At 42.6% G+C, this 13,923-nt stretch overlaps 1 protein-coding gene across 1 annotated transcript in view; it reads right to left on the bottom strand.

Annotated features, from left to right (window-relative positions):
* Positions 1–330: 330 nt before the first annotated feature.
* The window catches only part of slc46a2 (solute carrier family 46 member 2), a 14,675-nt gene continuing 1,082 nt past the window's right edge, over positions 331–13,923 (bottom strand). The window contains exons 2-7 of the mRNA XM_084046626.1: positions 13,182–13,571; positions 12,581–12,775; positions 11,463–11,634; positions 3,867–3,950; positions 2,816–2,972; positions 331–1,749 (exon numbers count right to left, since the gene is read on the bottom strand). Of these exons, the coding sequence (XP_083902752.1) occupies positions 1,677–1,749; positions 2,816–2,972; positions 3,867–3,950; positions 11,463–11,634; positions 12,581–12,775; positions 13,182–13,571 (1,071 nt within the window). The 3' untranslated portion in view covers positions 331–1,676. The remainder of the gene's footprint in view (positions 1,750–2,815; positions 2,973–3,866; positions 3,951–11,462; positions 11,635–12,580; positions 12,776–13,181; positions 13,572–13,923) is intronic.

The following is a 13,923-nucleotide window of genomic DNA, read 5'->3' as shown; positions in this document are numbered from 1 at the left end:
TCTTAGCACTGTTGAAGTCTCGCTTTGTATGTTAGCGTTCAGTTTGTAAAGTTGAAATACTCATTATATAACTTTCCTGTTCCACCCCGCATTTGTCTTTTAGTGCTTTTGAGTTGATCTCTTGTAGTTTAGCTGGAAAAACTTGGACAATGGAAACACTCTCCTGAAAGACTGAGTATTACTACATTACTCAGTCAATGACTTAGTACTTTTGAAGTTTGTTTATATTAACAAATTCACAGCAATTTCACATTCAACTACAGCAGGTCTAGGACTTGAACATGGACTGTCATTGGACTGGCATTGGACTGAAAAGTGTAAGGCAAGTTTATTTGAATAGCACATTTCAACAACAAGGCAATTCAATGTGCTTTACACAAAACATTAAGCATTGAGACATTAGGACAAAGCTTTAAGACATAACATTGAAATACATAGCAATGTTTGCTATTTTTGGTGATGCCAGCTGCTCACCATTTTGCCAATGCTGCTTGGTTTTCAAAATCTGCAGGAGCACAACCCTGTGACTTGACGAGCAGGAGGTCTTCAATGTTGAACATACTGTAAGTTCACTCAGTCACTCACAGTTGTGTCATCAGGATGAGTTCGATTGGCTGGTACTAGATTTGTGTCAAACTATCGTCATAAATACCAGTTCATACCAGCCTTGAAATCAAACCCACCACTGGTTACGTGTGAAGCATTTCACTCGATGTTGCCCATACCATAAGAATTCAGAATCTCAACAGAAGACACAGTGTTTAAAAAACGAATCGATAGGAAAGAGGCAAGGCATATCCTTTCTTTGACCGGCATAAATACAAACTGAGGGGGCAGGGTGGACGTGGTCTTCATGGCACCTTTCAAATTCCTGCCATGGTTATGGTGTCTAGCTGACTGTCCTAACAGTAACAGTATCCAGCAGTCATACGGTAGCTAGAAGGGGTTCAATGTTTTGGGATAGTAGAACTGTAAGGGAAATATGTCAATTTGAGTGGCAATCCGGGGAACATTTGAACCTTTTTGGTTGTGGGCCCCAAACATTTGCCTGGTGTGCCTCTCCTGACGGCGAGTGACATAGTCATACAACAAAGTATAAATTACTATATGTTTAACCACTTAAGCCCTCTATGCTTAGTAAACTGGACATGAGTTGCCTCTATACCTGGAGCACTCTTTTCCCCTCAAACAAAATATCTTTGCCAAAAACAGCCAATCTATACGCTCACAAGCTTGTAGATCGGCAATTTTTGGCAAATGTTCCCCCAGTAATATGGATGGGTTCAAGTGGTTAAAAGCCAGTTCAGATGTAAGATCAGTGACAAGAAGGGATGTGACTCATTGCAAAACCATCAAAAGACATACCATTGTAAAGACATCAAAGCAACGAGCCGAAACGTACTGTAAACATAATAAAGTCGACCACTTTGGAAGCTACAGCACTTTGCAGTGTGCCGTCTTTATTTCCCTAACATCCACACCTCATTATTCTCTGCAACAGTCCAAAACAAGTTTCGCCTCCAACATGAATCTATTGATCTGAACTGGCCTTAAGGCACAACGAGGCTGCTCTAACCCCACCTCTCAGCTCCTCCCCGTCTCATGCCAACGTTGCCATTGTGATGGTAATGACAATAATAATGTCATGAGGTAGCACAGTGATGACATCATCGTCGTCAATCTCCCGGGATCCTCTGGTAGTCCCGCCCAGCCAACGAGTGACCTGCAGGTGACCTGCAGCCAACGATGCTGGAGAACAGGAACGACACAAGATGACATATCAGGATCGCATTCAACTTTATCCTCACATCACATCACATGATTACAGGTGTGGGTGAAATTATTTTTGGGAGCAAACTCTCTCAACATTGCAGGCACAGGAAGAGTACGGCTGTCACCATTGTGACATTTTTGTTGACGATTAATTGTGACGCAAATAATTGTGATTAACGATTTAATCGTGTTTTTGGCATTGAACATTGGAACATATAAATACAATTATATATATTTCTGTTTGCCCTTTAGGGTAACAAAAAATACAAAGGTCAGATGTGACAAATAACTTAAATATACAAAATAAATGACTGCCATATTTTACTTTATACTTTCAAAATGTAAAAAAGAAAACGAATACTGGAAATAGCAGATGTAGAGGCTCACAACGCGACTGCTATTTCAAGTGTTTTTGAAAAATGTTTTTTAAATGTATGAACATTTTTCAACATGGAAACGAATATGACTATTATGCAAAAACAGCTGCGATTAGGCAATTATGTAATAATTGTCACAGGCCTAAGGAAGAATAGAATGTAAGATAGAGAGAATGAAGAGGAAATGAACACAGAACAGGTCAATAACAAGAAGGCACAGACAAATCAAATACACAAAGCGCCAGTATACATAAGGTGCATGATTAAACGTGTTTTTCAATGGATAGCTGGCCCTACGGAAGCCAGAAATATTGGATGTGGAAAACACAGCCAGCCTATACAAATAGCAGTAGATATATCAAATCAGTTATAAATCAGTTTAACTACTTTAACCCTTTATACATCGGGTCTTTGAAAATAGCAGATCTACAAGCTCACAAGACAATGTTGTGAGCTTGTAGATCTGCTATTTTCAAAACATCTTCAAACAATGTGAAAGAAAAAAAAAGTGAATCTTTTTTTTAAACAATTTAACAAACACAAATCTTGTATGGGGGTCCCTGGCACAAAATATTGTCAGATGGGGGTCCGTGGCCAAATACCGTGGCCTGTTAATTTGGTCATCCTTGACATGAAAAGGTTTGAGAACCACCAAAGTCCAGTACCTGATGGGGATGATGGCCAGAACAGAGATGATGCTGGACAGAGTGAAGACAAACCCCGGAGACCAGGTGAGAGTTGCCTGGTAGATCTTAGTGTAGGCTGGTGTGTACGCCAAACTGGCTACCTGGAAGGACAGCTGAAGGGAGGCTAGGACGATACCTGGAGAGAGAGAGTCCAGAGAGAGAGAGAGAGAGAGAGAGAGAGAATATTACTGACGTGATACTGACCATGATACTGACCATGGTACTGACCATTATACTGACCATGGTACTGACCATGATACTGACCATGACCATGATACTGACCATGGTACTAACCATGACACTGACCATGGTACTAACCATTATACTGACCATTATACTGACATGACACTGACGGTCATCAAATTATTGGCTTAGGAATGCGACAAAAACAATCTCCATGAATTCAAGGCTTCATGGGGTGTGTAATTGATAGAAAATAAGTATTTTTTTTTTGGGGTGAACTACTCCGTTAACATGTAGCTGACATTTTTATAAAATACATAAATGCAAAAAATGCTGTGTCAGGTTTTGTAATGTTATGTTGGACATTGTCAGAATCTTTGTTTGAGTTTGTTTGTGTAATAAAAGAGTGACATTGAGATACAGTACATTAACATGTCCCTGTTCAATGTAAACCAATGACAAGTCTTTCCTATGATCAATTTCGAATCAACGGAACAACTATTGAAGATATCTTGCCAATATCTGGAATTACATCATGGCAAGGTAACTACACCCCCAACGCTCTACCAGTGTCATTCTGCTTTCCATTTGTACACTCTCAGAGTTATATTAACACTCAAGATTTTACAGTGTACTACCCACTCTGTGTGATTATGTCATTTTTTTACCATGCATTTTGTACACACACACACACACACACACACACACACACACACACACACACACACACACACACACACACACACACACACACACACACACACACACACACACACACACACACACACACACACACACACACACACACACACACACACACACACACACACACACACAGCGTACTTACCATATGAGGATCCTTTGACCTGCTTGGACAGCATGGAGCGGATGGTGGGTGTCGGGATGAGGGAGAACAAGGTCAACGAACGAGCTGGGGAGAGGAGGGGAGAGGAGGGGAGGGGGGGCAAAAACAACCAATCAGTTTCTCAGTAAATATCCCTCCTTCCTACATTTTGTTTTTCATTATTTTAAAAGATATGTAAAAAATGCCCCCCACCCCCCCAAAAAAAATGTATAATAAAAAAACACACCTTTTTATTAATTAAAAATAAATTCAAACATTTTTCAAAATAATTTCATAAATACGTTTAAAAAAAGTAAATTGGATAAATTACAAAAAAGAAAAATCTACAAGGTCACAACAAGTCACATTGTGAGCTTGTAGCTTGTATTTTCACTAGTTTGGGTCCTGGGGAGACATCAAATTTCTCTTATGGGTCTAGAGCTAAAAGGTCGGGGAACCACTGCTGTAAATGGCAGTTGCTCAGACTCTGTAGTGTAGATAGATCCACAGGCTCACCACAAGGGGACGTCATTTCACCCTTACTTTTCGTTATGTGTACACTGAGCTGTAGGAGCTGTCAGGAGATCTGGGGCCCGTTCCACGAAACCTGGATTAGGGATAAGCCGGGTTTAACCCGGGTTTAATCGGCTATCCTGGCTTAAATTATCCAGGAAGCGGTTTCACGAAAGCTGAGTTAGCTTGGCAGATTAACTTAGCCAGTAAACCTGAGGCCTGTTCCTCAAAAGAGAATTAAAGCTTAAGCCTGGCTTTAACACCTATCCTGGCTTAATTTAGCCAGGATTAGGGCTGAATCGGTTCCTCAAAAGCTGAATTAGCTTGAAGATTAGTTTAGCCAGTTCACCCGGGCTAAGTTTAGCCATGAGCCGATTCCTCAAAAGAGAATTGAAGCAATCCTACCTTAGTTACCATGGCAATTTAGCTGTGAAGTTAGCCTGGTCAGGAGCAGGCTAACAGCCAAGCTTACTTAATCCAGTGCCTTGTTCTTCAAGTTTTTCCACAGTTAATTCAACACATGTGTTTGAATATGGACTCATTTTAATGACCTTGCATTCAAATAAAATGAAATAAATACAATCAGATATAATCAAATTAATTATATTACTGAAATAGTGTGTGACCATGAATCATAATTGTTTCACAATGACTCGTGGGATGTCATATTGTCACTCTGTTAACACTAGTTCATATTGTTGTTAGATGTTTGATAATATATAACAGATTTTTTTTTTCACTGAATGTAAGTCAATGAGGAGCATATTTTAAATTATCAATTTCTAGTCAATGGAGAAATTATTTTTTATTTCTTGTCCACCTTTGGAGTTACATCATGATGGCAAGGTAACTACACAACCCAAACCTCTACCAAAGTGGTCTTGCAAATGTGGGGCTATTGCGTGTCCCCGGCCGCCAAAAGGGAAGCTTTTCACTTGTAGATCTTCGATTTTAGAAATTAAAAATTAGAAAATTATTCTAAGTGTTTATAATTATAATTCCAATATTCACATAAACTCCTCATGTTTAAGCCTAACTGAATTATATATTTATTGACTTGTATATAAATTAGTTGCATATTTTTGGACAACTTTTGCATTTAATTTGCTAATTCGCTTTCTCTGGATCTATATGTATTGCGGCCGTGTTTCCTTTCTTGCTTATACATTTTAATTCCTTGTATGATTCCATGAGCTGCTGCAGTGCTGCTGTTCAGCCACAGAGAAGAACGCCACTCTGGTTTTGGGCTCCATGATTGGTCAAGTTCAAGGACTCTGCTATCGACTTTCATGGTCTTTTATAGGAATAGGTGAACTCACATTCAGCCTGGTTTAACGATCCTGGCTTGACAAAGTCACTCCTTCTCAGCCAGGCTTGGCGTTCGTGGAACTGAATAAACCAGGCTGAACAGCGCAGGCTTGTCAAACCTGGATTTTCCTTTTAAACCAGGATAATTTAATTCCGCTTTCGTGGAATAGACCCCCTGGTCAAATGTTCTGTCTCTTCTCTGAGGTTATTGTTTTTCCTGCTATGGTTAAGGGGAGAGGAGCGCTTGTTTTTGTTACCTCAGCAAGACAGCTGCGCCCGACAGCGCAGCCTTGAGGCTTGCGAGCGACGCGTTGAGAGCTTGTAGATCTGCTATTTTAGCTATTTTAAAAAAATCTATTATTTTATTAAAGCATGAGTGAACTACATTCTTCTTCAGGACATGTTTTAACAATTTTCTCTGTTGCCATCAGGGCTTTGTTATTTAACCCGCTTCTAAAACCAACTCAAAATCATTCATCCCCTCTGCAATCCCACTTTTAAATTCTCGTTTTTATATTTTATTCTTATTGTTGGGGTATTAGGTTGTTTGTATATTGTATGTTACCGTGTTTCTCTGGTCACAAAGCTGTCCAAAACTAATTGCCCCTAGTGGGACTAATAAAGTTATTTTGAATATGACCACTTTAGTTCGTGGCACAACTGACTGATAGTAAAACACATGTGCTGTAAACGTCATCTCAGTTCCACTTTCAAGTTCCTGTGTACAATAACAGCACCTGCTTTGTGTGTGTCTCCCCGCCCCTTCGCCAATAAATGAACTGCCAGGAATCGAGGGAAATAAGATTTAGGACAAACTGGACTGATTAAACACTATTAACGCATACTACTTCCTCATTTCAGTTCCTCCACGGTATGTACAGTGCCTCTATTCAGTGAGCTAGGTCTGTCAACATACAGAAAACTTTTTTCTCCATACTGTATGTCAACTGTGTGTGTGTGTGTGTGTGTGTGTGTGTGTGTGTGTGTGTGTGTGTGTGTGTGTGTGTGTGTGTGTGTGTGTGTGTGTGTGTGTGTGTGTGTGTGTGTGTGTGTGTGTGTGTGTGTGTGTGTGTGTGTGTGTGTGTGTGTGTGCACATTAATGCCCTACTTCGTTGTACAAGTGTCAAACAAGTAGCAAAAATAGCTGACATACAGGTACAGGCTCACAACGTGTCTGGCTGTACAGTGTACAAGATAATTTCGACACAGCTGAGTAGCCAATGTTGTTGAGGTATTTGTCAGTGTAAATTTGCACATACTGTACATGGAATTCATCCTCTGAATTTATTCAATAATAACTAGAAAATGTGCTCCTCGGAGCACAAGTCTCCGCCAGCAGCAGGATTTTTGGTAAGGAATTTATTCCAAGATTGGAACTTTTTCTGCTAATATCTCCTGACTAAATGTTAGCTTGGCTGATGACACTGATGTCACTTCGAAACATGTAATGCAATGTTTCGAAGTGACTCACCAATTTATAGGTATGTATTTCGTCATGCGCCTCGCTAGCCAATCAAAGCACACCCTTTCAACATATTGTCACGTGTCACGTGAAGCTTGACCAATGTTAGCTTGGACACACAGCGAAAAACGGAACGAAAACATACTCTCCACCATGCCTTCGGCCTGGCGGAGACAATAATAAACTAGACTAGAAAAAGTGCTCCTCGGAGCACAAGTCTCCGCCAGCAGACTTGTGTTGGGAATGTTCTAATTCTTATGTTCTAATTCTTACAAAAAATAGAACATGTTACTGTGTCATAGTAACATGACACAATGTCTGTATAAGTGTCCTATCCGTCCTGTCTGTGTAAGTGTCCTATCCGTCCTGTCTGTGTAAGTGTCCTATCCGTCCTGTCTGTGTAAGTGTCCTATCCGTCCTGTCTGTGTAAGTGTCCTATCCGTCCTGTCTGTGTAAGTGTCCTATCCGTCCTGTCTGTGTAAGTGTCCTATCCGTCCTGTCTAAGCTATTTACATTACATATTGTGATGACACCAGTGTGTCTACATAATGTATTGCTCCGCCATTTCTCAGCCATTTCGTGATTATTCCTGTCTTACCTCACTTTGAAAGAGCCTAAGGCTCTTTCAAAGTGACACATGTATTTATAGGCCGCTATACGTCACTAGCCAATCAGATCACACTATTTCACCATATTGTCACGTGTCACGTGAGGCTTGACCAATGTTAGCTTGGCCGAGGGGGACGGGACGGAAAGTGAAAACAATGTCTCCTGGCGGAGACAATAATTTAGTCCCCACTCCTTGGGGTGTTTTCTTGTCACTGTATATGTGTATCTATCTATATATACAATTTGAATCCTGCGCCATGTCGGTTGTCAGTATGACATCACGGTCGTGACATCACGATGAGACACGCCAGTGTGACGTAATCTCACGACAGCATGACATCACATCCTACCTATAAATAGGTAGGATGCACCAGTTCGACGGCTTCCATCCTCAACACAACCCACGCCGACGACCCTTTACACAAATAAACTGCTAACTTCATCTCCTGCGATTTCAACTATCTTTTCACATTGTACACCACTGCACACTCCCCACAGGTCTGCCATACCAGGTCTGAGTAATCACAAAGTGGGTTTTGGTCATTGGAGAGGTGATGCACGTCACCTCTTTCTGAAGTGGGTACTTTCAAAGCCTGCCGTGGATTTAGGAGAGCACAAAACTCTCTCTCACACTGTGAGGTGCCTGTAAGGTGGCACTGCAAAGTGAACGACGCGTCACGCACGAAGTTCGGGCCGCGTAGCGGCCCGAACTTCTAGTATATAACAAGACCAGGAGACCTGGTTCTGCCAGACCCGACAGATGCCCATGTGTCTATGCCCATGTATGGACGAAAGGGGGACAGACTTTTATAAGCCGGACTTCACATGACGTGTCAGCCTGTGTATGCCCATATATGGACGGAAGGGGGACAGACTTTTATGGCTGGGGCCTAAGGACAAAGGGGGCATGCCCATGTATGGAGAAAACAGGTACAAAACATGCCCATGTATGGACGAAAGGGGGACAGACCTTTATGGCTGGGGCCTAAGGACAAAGGGGGCATGCCCATGTATGGAGAAAACAGGTACAAAGCCTCATGTAAGCCCCCTTGGGTCTGGCAAATATATATATGCACACATGTGATATTTGTCCTCTTCATTCACCCATCCTATTACTACTACTACTAGGAGCAGTGAGCAGCCTTTCTATGGCACTCAGGGAGCAATTATGATGAGGGACACACATCAACCCATTGCTGGTCTGGCCTGGAATCGAACCTGCGACAACCAGAGTCTCTGACTGGCGGGCTCACAACCACTCAGCACCAGTACCATCCGTATTCTGGGGGTGAACATTCGGCAAAAATAGCCAATCTACAAGTTCAAAACACGGCACAGCGCGTTGTGATGCATTGTGAGCTTGTAGATCGGCTATTTTCGGTAAAAAGGGGGCTACTGATATTGCAAGGGTACATTGTACATTGAATATATTGTTTATGGTTTAGATATTTCTGCTTACCTTTATATAATTGCTTATTATTATTATCTTTCAATATTTTGAGTCAATAGTTGCAAAACATTTTGATGTTTCCATAATGTGGTTTCAGTTTAACATACCAGAGACAAATTCATTGAATGTATAAAACACACCTGGCAACAAAGGTCATTCTGATTCTGAATTCATCAAAGATCACTGTCTCAATTTGTTAACATGAAACACATTAATGTTAGTACCTTCATTATAGAGTACAAAGGTCAGATTGGGTTATTTTATTCAACTTGGCACCTAGTGAGTTCCTTTGTGTACATTAGGCTTGACCCAGGTTCCTGATTTTCATAGATAAGTATAACAAGTTGAAGAATTGTTATAGTGGTGCAAAGAGGTTCCTTATTCCACAGGAAAACTCCAAGGAGTGAAAAACAATATTGCTCTATCAGAAGCCGTAATTAATCAATAGTCTGAACTTGTTGAACTCATCAAGTATTGTCTTTGCACTTCCTGTTGACAACTTGACAGATCAATCACAGCATGCTGACTACGCTGTCCACCTTGTCCCTTTGTGAGAAAGCCTGGAACAAAGGTAGTGTCCATAGGGATTGATAATCCTTTATTGTGTACACCTTGATGGTGACATGAAAGGGAAGAAGTTACAGAATCACACACACACACATTGTTTGTCTCTCATACACTGTCTCCCTCTCAGCTTTCCTACTGTCTGTCTCTCCTACACTGTCTCCCTCTCAGCTTTCCGACTGTCTGTCTCTCCTACAGTGTCTCCGTCTCAGCTTTCCGACTGTTTGTCTCTCCTACACTGTCTCCCTCTCTCCCTTTCCTACTGTCTGTTATTCTTATTGTCTCCGCCAGGCTGAAGGTGTGGCCGCCGAGACTATGTTTTCACCCGCCCCTTGTCTGTCCATCCATCTGACCGTGTGTGTGTGTGTGTGTGTGTGTGTGTGTGTGTGTGTGTGTGTGTGTGTGTGTGTGTGTGTGTGTGTGTGTGTGTGTGTGTGTGTGTGTGTGTGTGTGTGTGTGTGTGTGTGTGTGTGTGTGTGTGTGTGTGTGTGTGTGTGTGTGTGTGTGTGTGTGCATGTTAGTCCGTCTGTGTGTGTACAGCTAATCTCTGGCACCGTTGGCCCGATCGATGTGAAACAGTAGCCTGGCATTGGCCAGACTGATAACGTGGATTCACTCTCACGTTCCTCCCCGGTATCAGTCTGGACTTCGGCCCATAGGGAGCGAGTATGAGAAATCAGAAAATTATTTTGATGCTTTTCACTGTTGTACGGACAGCAGGTGAAACGCAGTCACTGATTGGCCCGATCATTTTCAGATTTCTCATACTCGCTCCCTATGGGCCGAAGTCCAGACTGACACATGGGAGGAACGTGAGAGTGAATCCACGTTATCAGTCTGGACAATGCCAGGCTAGTGAAACTGTTTGCAGGAGTGGTCGGTTTTGAACTAAATGCCCCAATCATAAACGCAGTGTCCGATTGCCGTGAAAATTTGAACGCACATTCCCACTATAGACCAATGAAGAAGTGCCATCCTACTGTACATTTTTCAAATCGGCCTCATGTCGGCGCTATAACAGGCCGATTCAGGTTTTTACCTATAACTGGACCAATCTGTTAACTTAGAGGCCAAGAAAAAACCTCTGCCCCACATTTTCACATCTGCCTTCTATAGCGCCACCAGGGGGCAGATTGTTCCGGGCACATTTTCTTATATTACTCCTACAGATTTTGTCCAAACATCAGACAAATCGGAACACAATAACACATTATCTCTATAGTCATGTGTGTCAAGACGGATCTGTCTGATATTTCATATTTCACCCTGATTGGCTAACATTGGCTTCCAAAGTTTGCATGAGTGGCTCGTTTTGAACAAAATGCCTCAAAACATGAACGCAGCGTCCGATTGCCGTGACACTTTGCACGGACATTCGCACTAGGCCGAGGAAGAAATGCCACCCTTTTCACATTGGCCTGTTACAGCACCACCAGGAGGCCGATTTATGCAAAACAAATCTTTTGCTATTACTCCTACAGATTTTGTCCAAACATCATGCAAATCGGTAAACATTATCTCTATAGTCATGTCATCAAGACGGACCTGTCCAATTTGGCCTGATTAGCTAAGATTGACTTCTACAACCTGGCCTGGCGGAGAACTGTGCTCCGTTCAGAATGTATTGTCCAGGGGTGTTTCCAACATGGCATCCAAAGTGAGGTGACTTCACATTAAGAGATGTTGGTCTTACCCAAATAGAACATGTAGGTTTCCGTGACGAAGGCCATGAAGTAGATGCCAGAGGTGAATGACAACATGCCGATGATAATTAACGAGGCATCACTGACACAGCGGGACATCACCATCACACCCAGGAAACTAGTGAGGAACACCAGGTAGCCAGCTCCATTCCCATAACCCACCTGGAGGAGGGATAATAAGATAAGATAAGATGAGGTCGAACTGTTTTGATCCCTGTGGCAAAATGCAGGCAGCAACACCAGTAAAAGTGAAACTCGAGAGAGGTACAGTACTGGTATGAGTAATTGTTGTCATTTCAATTAAATTTCAATTCATGCAATGATTTTGATTACTTTCAACCTGCGTACGCTATTTTGGGCACGTCATTATTGTCCATCCTTTTTTTTTTTTATTGCAAAACAGGCAATCTACAAGCTCATAATATGTCGCAATGTGAAAACATTAAAGCGATAGGAGGGCACAGCCAGAGGCTATGGGTATTTGGGTGTCCTTGGCATGGAAGAGTTTGGGAACTCTTGCGCTAACGTGTACAATCTATCAATGAATAAACATAAGAATAAATGTACTTGTCTGATGAGGGCTGATCCACATACACACTTGATGGTCATGCATGCATAAACAATAATGCATGCGCACTTAAATACATGCACACATAAGTACTGTACAAAGCATACCGCACATACTGTTCCACCCGTCAGCGTCTCTGTCGGGTGGAAAACTTGTATGGACAAAACTGTCACTTTGAAAACGCAGATGAAGGTCTGAGTAGCCGAAACGCGGCCGTTTTGTCATGGACTGTGCGGACTGTTTCTATAGACTGTTCGTTTGAGAGTCAGCCTGCGTCTATCCTTCTCTTAATCAACTGACAGTAGAGCACGCTCAGCTCGGGACTTCTGTCCCATAGTATTTCAAAACTGTCACTTTTCAGGAAATGGAACGAAAACTTTCAGAAAGAGTGAGAATAGCAGATCTACAAGCTTGTGAGCTTGTACATCGGCTATTTTCACTACTTTTGCTTGACACTCGCATTAATCGAAAACATAAAAAGTTGAAATATGGAGATACAAGGTTTCTGCCCGACATCATCGATAGGTAGGAAAAAGGCACCTGGGTGGAGTCCCAGTTGAGTGGCTCAACAATTTCGAAGGTGCCCAGTATGTCCATGGCTCCCCCCACGGCCACGTCGTACACGATGGCAGCGGCAAACAGCAGAACTATGTTGATGACATCAGGACTGTCACTGACGCTGACGCTGATGAGGGCACTGCGCTCCTCCCCTGCTTGGCTTGATACCTCCCGCACCTTTATGTACACACACACACACACACACACACACACACACACACACACACACACACACACACACACACACACACACACACACACACACACACACACACACACACACACACACACACACACACACACACACACACACGCCACAATTATTCATTATTATAGTCTTATTATTATTATTATTATATGATATTATCCCAGTCATGTGTCTGACATTTGAGTGTGTTTGTGTACATGGCTCTGGCTCTATAGCACTGCAACATTGTAGAGCAGCTGAGACTTAAATAATAAATGTTTATTTATAGGCTATAGGATAATAATGTACGTAGTAAAGGTTTAGGTGCTTGAATGTAGGGGGGGTCCTATGTTAATTTAGTCATTTGTAACTGTGAGAAGTTTATAGGCTACTCACCTTCATTAAGAATATACAGTAGAACAGGCAAAGGAGGAACAGCGCCATGCTGATGATAACCAGCAGAGAGCCCGCACCAATGCTGGCGCTGAACACGTTATACAGGTAACCCGACATCAAGCTCCCAGCGAGCCCCCCTACGCCATACAGCAGCTCCACTCTCATCAGCTGCCTGGACCGCTCCTCCACCGTGGAGCCCACAGACACCAGAGCCATCACCCCGGCCCAGTAGCTGCAGAAGCCGCCGCAGAGCCCTTGCAGAGCGGCCCCGGCCCAGACCACCTCCAGCGGCCAGCGGAGAACTATGACCAGAAGCAGCATCAGTCGGACCAACAGGTAGCCGATGAAGGCGGACGCGATGGGGACTTTCCTCCAGCCGCGGTCTCCTACCTGGGCAGTGGGTTGGTGGTGGACAAAGTGAATTAGTAAAGTATTCAAAAGTAGAACAAATTACGAAGTGCATTTTCTCTTTGATACCAATGTAGGCTATGTGAGCATGTAGATCTGCTATTTTCACTATATTTGAAATAGGGTTTAAGTCAATATAGCCAATTTTATTTTTAAGTTTGGGTCCCAACAAGAGTAATTTCCTAGAAATGTAAGTGGAGTGACCAGATATCCCCCTTTGTGTGGGACAGTCCCACATTTCCATGACTTTTCAGGAGTCCCACAAATTGAGACCCTGTCCCACATTGTGACTGGCAGGCTCCAGTGTACAGTAATAAATCAATGCGCAGGTGTT

The sequence above is a fragment of the Gymnoscopelus microlampas genome (genome assembly GCF_963454915.1).
Source record: "Gymnoscopelus microlampas genome assembly, chromosome: 21".
In the NCBI taxonomy this organism is placed as follows: domain Eukaryota; kingdom Metazoa; phylum Chordata; class Actinopteri; order Myctophiformes; family Myctophidae; genus Gymnoscopelus; species Gymnoscopelus microlampas.
Note: the sequence above shows the minus strand (reverse complement) of the source record. Positions and strands in the feature narration are given on the sequence as shown.